Source organism: Zingiber officinale, unplaced genomic scaffold, assembly GCF_018446385.1.
Source record: "Zingiber officinale cultivar Zhangliang unplaced genomic scaffold, Zo_v1.1 ctg112, whole genome shotgun sequence".
Classification (NCBI taxonomy): Eukaryota; Viridiplantae; Streptophyta; class Magnoliopsida; order Zingiberales; family Zingiberaceae; genus Zingiber; species Zingiber officinale.
This window is the reverse complement of record NW_024589814.1, coordinates 1-8659: the sequence shown is the minus strand read 5'-3', so window position 1 is coordinate 8659 and position 8659 is coordinate 1. Positions and strand designations below refer to the sequence as shown.

The window sequence follows — 8659 nt, the reverse complement described above, 5'->3', positions numbered from 1 at the left end:
TCTAGGTTGGACCAACCCCCAGCTCCTTTAAGCAATTTGAATAGCCGAAGGAATTGGCGGGGCTCGCGAAGTCCAGCCCTAGATGGAAAAGTCTTTCACCTTCGCCTTGCCTTGTAATCTGCTAGTCCTACGAGATGGAGAATCGGTATCCTGTTCGGTGCAACGACAACGATGAGGCCGTGCTATTCCTACGGAGGAAGTGGCAGTGCTATTCCTACGGAGGAAGCGGCAGGAGATGGCCGAGACCAATGGCATCCTTGACAATCTCGACTCCACACTCTCCATCGCTTACCGCAGCATCTGCAATGCGAAAACCCCAATCAAAACCCTCAATGACCTGTGCCAAATTAAGTGAGGCGTGTTAAATCCTTTTCTCCAGTTGCGAAAACACCATCTTTTTTTTGAAGATTTGATTATGTTTGCGCCATGCTAGGGGCACGGGGAAGTGAATTCTGAGGCTCATGCTGGGGTTTTTCTAAGAATCTGTCGCGGAAGAGCCTTCCGCAAATAATGATGTTCCTCGGAATACTAATCATTTCTGTCCCAACATTTTTTTTTTCTCTTGGAAAAATGTTTTTGTGGTCGTTCCGATTAATTTAGTATTTTTCTGAAAAAAAATGCTTGCTTTGATAGGGAAGAAAGCAAAAGAGCCAAAACGATACATTCCACAGAAGAATTCGGCTGCATATGCCTTTCTTATCACACTTTATAGGTATATTTATAGAATTAATATCTTGGATTTGTGACCATTTTATGTATATATTTATCGTACTTCTCTTTTGTTTCTGGCTTTTAGGGAAATGCAGAATGGGGCTAGTTATATGAACAAGCAAGAATTGATTGATGCCTCAGAAGCAAGTGGCCTTTCACGGACTTCAATTGCGTGAGTGGTTATTGATCTATTTATTTTTTTGTTTTACGGGTCTATATCTATTAACTATGGTGAATGATTCTGTTCCTGGTCTTGTTCACAGGCTAGATAAGAGTAAGCAACCTGGATCTTTAGGAAGTTCAAGGGACTGGTATACTGGATGGAGCTGCATGAAAACATTGATGTCAAGAGGCTTAGTGTTGAAGTCTAGCTGCCCAGCAAAGTAATATTGATTTCATTTAATGAATTATAATTTTCATATAATACTATAAAACTAGCAAACTTTCAGACTACTTTAACAAGCTTTTATCATTCTTAGAATGAACACGCTATATTTCTGGTGTATTCTATAAATATAACCCACAAAGATGGAAATGCCAGCTTTTAGATGTATGCAAAGAAATTGGAGGATAGAAATGAAATTGTCAAACCATACAACTTAAATTCAGCAGCACACATTTCAAGTGTATGTTGATCAGTGTCCTACAAAATGTTGAAGAGCTAGGGTGTTGTGGATATCCAAGAAATTTAATTCACTGTTTGTATAATATCAACTAAATAGGTCTATCTTCAAACAACATATATTCAGTAAACGTGACAAATTTCTCAATGTTGTGTAGCAAGAACAGAAATTGGGGATAGAAGCAAGTCTCATTGTTGTTTCTACTTGCCACTGATTTTTTGTATAAATGAATAGTAATGGCCACAAATTTTAGTTAAGTATATTAGACCCTAATGCAAAAAAAAAAAAAAAAATGTATGAAAGACTTGTCACTTTCATACTTTAGTCAACACTGTAAATGATTGTAGATTTTTTTTTTTTTTTTAGAATTTCAGCATCTTCCACTTTGTAATTTCAAGCTCAGGTTTAAGGACATAGAATCATGGTCTTGGGGATGACAAATACCTTTATAGTTTTAGTTTTTTTTTATTAATATCGATGACCAATTTTTTTTATCCAAAATTTACTCCCATAAAATTGGGTAATGAAAAAAAATTTCTCAAAGCATTTGAGATTTTCTTGCTTTCAACATTTTATTAAATAAATTCATTAGCAAAACTGGTATTTTTCAATATAAAGTTAGTCTAAGAGGTCTCATGTACTCCAACCTTCAAAACATACAGCTAGTCAAATTCGCATGATCACCGATTATCATTGAATCAAATACAAATATGAAGCAACTGAATAAATACATTGGTTTTAGGAAGTTATGTTAGTATGCAGTGTTCTAAAAGCAGCTGCTTTAACCATTTAGGCGGTTTGGATAGGGGATCACTTTGCCTACTCAATATGAGGTCCCCTTAAGGTGGGTCTTCTAAAAAACAGTTCAGTTCAACTAGGTAACCGGCCAGGCGGTTGAACTTGCCTATGTGACTCATGTGGTCTAGACAATCAGTTTAGGCTGGTTCATTTTTTAGCTCACTTGTATTATAAAAAAGGTTAAAATTCTAGTCTCCCACCCGACCCTCTTGCTCGCCCTTTCTCTTGCTTGTAACTCTTTGCTTGATGATCCTCTTACGGAAATCTATGTCGGTGCCCCAACAAATTCTAACAGTCATTCCTCTTCCTTTTCGTCTCCTTTAAGAGGTAAATCTCAACCTCAGCTTTCTTCTGTATATTTCTTTGCAGTAAGCTTCTCTTTTATCTCTTTCCTCTTCATATTTCTTGTGATGCCTCAATTACAATGGGTAACAGAAGTACACAATATGGCATGCTTGCTTAACAAGTTAGCAAATATGCAAGGCATTAGAGAATTAAGTATTGAAACACACTTTCATTTCACAAGTTTACTAGCTGAGTATCATTCATAATATGGATGCCTTTATCCGAAAAGGAATTATTGATTTCACTTCTACGGTTGCACATATTTTAATGATACATATTATGACTGAATTATAATTTTAAACATTGTAGACTTAAACAGAAACAGAAACTCATTGCATTATCTCATACACCAATTTATTGTCACAAGGGAAAAATATCAAACTTCATTCATGAAACAATATATATTGTTGGCCACGATTAACTCTGGTATGAGTCTAGAATTGCCACACTTAACCTGATGGTAGTTGTTGTCTATTGTTATTAATACCATAGGGAGTTGATACCCATATTGTTTTCCATCACTAGTTAATTTTAATATTTTATCTTACTCTTGTGCAGATTCATGCTAACGCAAGAAGGAAAAGAAGCTGCACATGAGTGCCTCATTAGATCTGGAAATCTTCAATCCATGTCAGAATCTAATAGATGTCATTGTATTTCTGATGCTCAAAGGTCATTTGTTGTTAAATTGACTTCACAACCAGCAACTGCCAGTTGCCAGCAAAAAGTGATTGACATTTGAAATAAGGTTGCAGATAAGGTGAGGGCATTGTTTTGTAGTACCTGTATGAGTTTTGTCTCTTACAAATTATAGATTACTGTTCTCTATTCAACTTAGCTAGTTACAAGTGCTCAAGTCGTGATGGACATACTGATTCAATATGAGAGGGAAATTCAAAGCAGATAGATAGAGATGAGAAAAGGGAAGGAAAGAGAAAATAAGGGATAAAAATAAGAGATACATGTTTTCTTGATAGACTTTTAGATGGCATGTTTTATTTTGCTGTGAGCAAAATTTGAAAAATATAACAATCAACTTGGTATAATCTTGTAGTTACCAGTTTGGCTTTCATATGTTAATCTCCAGGGCAAGCAAGCTGATCTGTCTGATCTTAATGTGGATTATGCAATTCAGAGAAAGCAGAGCATATCAACATTTATCAGCTCCCCCATAGTTGAGGGTGTTTTTCTTGCTTGCCAAATTATTTAATCTCTTCAACAGTGTTAAAGTTCATATACATTTTTTCTCACAGTATACTTATACCTGAATTCTTTAGTCGGTTCTACAGATATTATGACCACCATATCTGCAGCTGATATGAAATCCCAGATTCCTGTTTGTCTTGATGTCACTCAATCCTCTTTCAATCTACGAGCGTGCACTACATTTGTACGTTTAACACCCTTGCTGTGCGTACCATATTTTTCAAGTTTAAGGATAATGTGACAAAATTAGTCTCTTGTGATGAGAGACTTTTAAGGAAGTTTTAAAATTATTTTGACTAATATTGTTAATTAATCTTGATCCTTAGGATCTTCATATGCACAAGCACAAACCACCCGCTAATGATGGTATAAAAGGAAATGATATTCTTGCCATGCCACCATATAACTTTGGGGAGAAATTTCAGGATATGCACGATGTTATTTTGATATTGGATGATCGTGAAAATTTTGGGTTAGCATCTTTCCATTTTCAATTATTATGCAAAATATGTATTGATTCTATGTTTCATGATTTTCTATGTTATCTTATCACAATTCTTAATTCATTATTTGATGGCTCTCCCAAACAAAATAGAACACCACTCGTCCACAAAATTAGAAACTCCTGGATTTTTTTTATTATTTGGTATGATTTAGCAAAAACAATAATAAATATATTTTATTACTTATTGCTTGCAAATGTTTGTTAAAGAACATCAAGACAGCATTAAAACACCAGTCATTCTCCATATAAGAAATAAAATAGAAACTTATTCAACTTTTTTTTATTCTTTTTATTATTTTATATTGATGCTTGGTAAAATTGGCAGTAGATATATTATTAATCAATACTAGTTAAGGCTTGTTCATGAATAATTGGGCATTTGCAATTGATCTTTTTTCTTAATGAATATTTCACTAGCATTTTTTTCCAAATGAGATTGTGCTTTAAATTAAATAAAATGGACAGTATTGGTTAGTTACATTCCAAATTCCATCCATTTGTTGACAGTTAGACATTATTTTACCTTTTATCACAAAATTTTGCCTATTCATTAGCTTTCTTAGTGCATTCCCTTTGTCTTATGAAGTGTACTTTGACTCTGTATGTTTGTACTTGCTTGCTCCATCTCTATCTAGCAACTTGGTATTGAGTTAATTGTATAACAGTTATTAATAGATAAAGCACATAATGTCAACTTAAATCTTATATGCTAGTCATATAGAACTACATTGTTATGTGAATATGAATTGTTAATATGAAACCATGCTGTAATAACTTTCTACTAAATCATGTCAAATGTGAATTGGTTAAATAACTACATTAATCTATGGCAATCTAATTTGTGAGTTTTTTTGATGGATCTATGACATATGACTTGTTGCTCAGTCTGTTTAACTTTGATCACATCCTGTCAATCATGTACAGAATTGGCTACATTCAATGAAATGCCGGGTTAGGTTACTTCATATATTATCAATGGTTATGATAGTACACACAAAATACTTTGGATCTGGTAACAGAAACTCACAAATTTCATTTTTAGGTCTCGTTCAAGAAAAGTCATTGATAACATACAGACGCAATTCAATATCCCAGACTCCCAGTAGAGGTGAGTTCCTTGAAACTGTTGAACTATAATTTTGACATTTTTGATTTTATATTACCATATTTAACATTTGATTTTTGTCCTTATCATATTAGGATCTAGATTATGTCAAATGCACAATTTTCTGTTTTAGGCATGTACACATATATTTTTTTTTCAAATGCAGCTGTGTCTTATAGTTGTTACTCATCTAATTTCCTAATGCTTCCTACAAATTATTGAAGTTACATGATATTATAGGTTGTTTTGGTAAAACAACTAAAATGAGGCTTTTTTTGTTTGGAAAACATAAAGACCATCTAAAATGTTAGCGTACTATATTAAGGCAATGTTATTATTACATGTTCTCAGCTGATAATATATAAAATTAAATACATATGTTTGAATGGAAGAACAATCTTCCTACTCCCTTGCCTAGAGAAAATGGATAAGGATAAATGGTGTTGTTTGTCTTACTTGATGAAAGTCTGGAATGAGCCATAGCTAATATATTGTGACACACTATTAGATGATTTATAAACATAGTAATGTGAAGATAAGAAACCAATATCTACTTATAATATATGCTCATGAAAATATAGTTCTTGACCAACATCAGAAGAAGGGTGGAAACTGTCTGGATGCTTAGTAATTTGCTTTTTTTCTTTTAGAACCTGATATGAACACATGATTATCCCTAAGTGAGTGGGCTTCTTGAAGATGAGAGAGCCCACCCTGATCATGATAAGTATGCAGATTGAGATGGTCACAGAAGCGGTAAAATATTGTTTTTTAGATTGTAAACTTGCTTCTCTATCCCTTTAATTAATTGAATATATAGTTATCAATATGACCACTGATGACTTCGGACTATAACCTCTAATAACCCCAATACTTGCCAAAATTATGTACATATCACAACTAGAGCCGAATTTTACACCATGTTTTAAAAAACAATTTTACCATGGTATAAAATTTCGTTTTGTACTAGATGAAATGGACAAAATTTACCATTTTGCCGGCTGCCTAACGCTGGCACCACCAACACCACTGGCACCGCAAAGGGGATTGCGGGTTGTGGCCAGGACGCCGAGACTTCTGCGGGTCGTGGCGAGGGATGAGCTTGGGCTCAAGGTTCAACTTAGGAAAAAAAATTTGGTTAATAATTTCAATCAACTCCTATCTATAGTAGGATAATCTAAACAAAGAATTATTCAAAGCCTAATGAAACTATCCTATTAATTTAATATATATATTATTTATTTTAATTTAAAAAATATATAATAAAATATTTATTTATTTATCATATTAGAGGCACTGTGATCTCATATATATATTTTTTAATATTTAGATTAATTTTTTTTATTTTAATTAATATATTTTATATTTAAAAAATACTGATGTTGTATCGTATCGTTCTAGTCATAAACCGAAATTCCAATACGGCTTGAGATTTCAACCCATGAATAAAAATGATTTCACAGATTTAACCTAGAGCAGTAATTGCAGCAATAACTTTAATTCCACAGCTCCACAATTACACAAATGCAGTGCACATAACAGAGTTAGTCCATAAGTGCAATGCACATAAAGAATCAGTCCAATTTTTTGTTAGAGCTTTGGATAATTTCAAAGAACATAACATGCTTTATTTGGATAAATTATCATGATTCACCTCTGGATGCTAAGGGTGATTCTACGTTGGTTAAGATGTACAACATAGTAGTGGCTCTAAATGTCATAATTTCCTTTTCTGCTTCTCGTAGATACATCAATGGTATTGCCAATTTTCTTTGTAGGTTAGATGCTTACCTGTTGGAGATGGCATTTGGCTTGCTCGAGGTAGAGGCTGCAACACTGAATATGTGCTTGATTTTATAGTAGAAAGAAAAAGAGTTGATGATTTGTGCAAATCAATTTGGGACAACAAATATAGAGATCAGAAGTTGAGATTACAGGGATTCCTCTACAAAATATTTTGTTACTCTGATTGATCAGCTTACATAATATGTTAGATAACATAGATTCCTTGTCCAAAACATACATATTATGCTTGTCTACATGTAAGTGCTAGGTTACTTCATACAAACTAGTACCTCATGGCAAATCTTATTGACCGTTGTATGTTAATAACCCCACAAATACAAAGGGTGCAGCTTGGCTATAGCACAGTTGATTGCTATTATGTTAGTTCCACATATGGCTGAGCAAGATTTGTGTGCCTCATTCTGTGATGTTGTAAGACTTGACACTGTGTCAGTAGATCTGTATGCCTTAATCAATGATTTCATGGGGGTTCAAGCCTTAATTGGTGTTCTTGTGAGTTATGAGATAATCTCTAAAAACTAATGTATTATTGATCGACTATAACAATCAGATGGGATCTCTTTATAGTCACTACAATAATTCAGTCTCATAAGAATAGGCCAGCTAGAGTAGGTTTGCTAGGAAAAGCAAAAGGTAGAATCAATACAATTATGCTCTAGAAGTAAAGCAAGACTAAAAATAGGATCATCATCCTGCTTATTTTATTGGCTTGATTTATGTTAAAAGGTTAGTTATATTGTGTCATGTATGTTTATTTTTTTTCAAAATAATGTCATTGTACTATGTTCATTCTATTTCTTATATTAGCATTTTTCTAGAGATTGGACTTTAATAAACTTGATAAAACTGCCTTTATGGCATAGACAATGTTCATTTATTCTATGTAGAGATGTGGACTCCAAAAACTAATATATTTGGTGGAGGGTGACGTAAATAGCTTGGAGGTTGCTGAAAGCATCAAAACTGCGTATGTTTACTGCTACTTCCATTTTATGTTATTTTCCATTTGCATTTTTTGTGCACAACATCTGCTATACCAGTTCAATTAATGTTGTCTATTACTAATTAAATAGAAGCCTAAATTGGAATAATGTGTCATTTTTATTTTTAATAATGTCTTTGGGTACTAATTGTGACTTATAGATTAGTTTGTAGTATTAAGGTGTATATGCAAATGCATAAGTTGTCCCTGATTTGAAATAGCATCTCATGCTGGTTGGCGCGACCAACTTATCTTTACATTGATCAAACTGGAATATGGGACATGTTGAGACACCAAAACTAACACCGGAATAGCTAAGCTTCTTTCTCAGTTCCTCCTAATATTTGCTGATTGATGCCATGTATCAGCACACTAGCAACACCATCACCAGCTCCTCGACATGTACTAAAATCCCAACATGTGATGAGATTTTATACCGTGATGTTGTCTTTCTAAGTTATTATTTATCGTGTTCATAAAAATATAAATTGATGATTCTTGAAGAATTTAATAAAATAATCTGTAAAAGTATTTTCAATCTACCTCATAACACTTTGAAAAATCATATGCAAATTTCA

General features: G+C 33.4%; 1 protein-coding gene and 1 long non-coding RNA gene across 2 annotated transcripts; both read left to right on the top strand.

The window, feature by feature from the left end:
• The first annotated feature begins 11 nt into the window (after nt 1-11).
• Nucleotides 12-8214, top strand: LOC122035811 (crossover junction endonuclease MUS81-like). The gene is made up of 10 exons (XM_042594928.1): nt 12-351; nt 408-445; nt 634-712; nt 797-883; nt 975-1094; nt 3036-3216; nt 3565-3658; nt 3731-3813; nt 7072-7230; nt 7987-8214. The coding sequence occupies exons 1-10, from the start codon at nt 236-238 to the stop codon at nt 8146-8148; spliced, it is 1119 nt and encodes a 372-aa protein (XP_042450862.1). The 5' UTR covers nt 12-235; the 3' UTR covers nt 8149-8214.
• LOC122035810 lies at nt 3463-4152 on the top strand. The gene is made up of 3 exons (XR_006127254.1): nt 3463-3658; nt 3767-3867; nt 4010-4152. It is a non-coding gene; the product is annotated as an uncharacterized LOC122035810 (long non-coding RNA).
• Nucleotides 8215-8659: the final 445 nt, after the last annotated feature.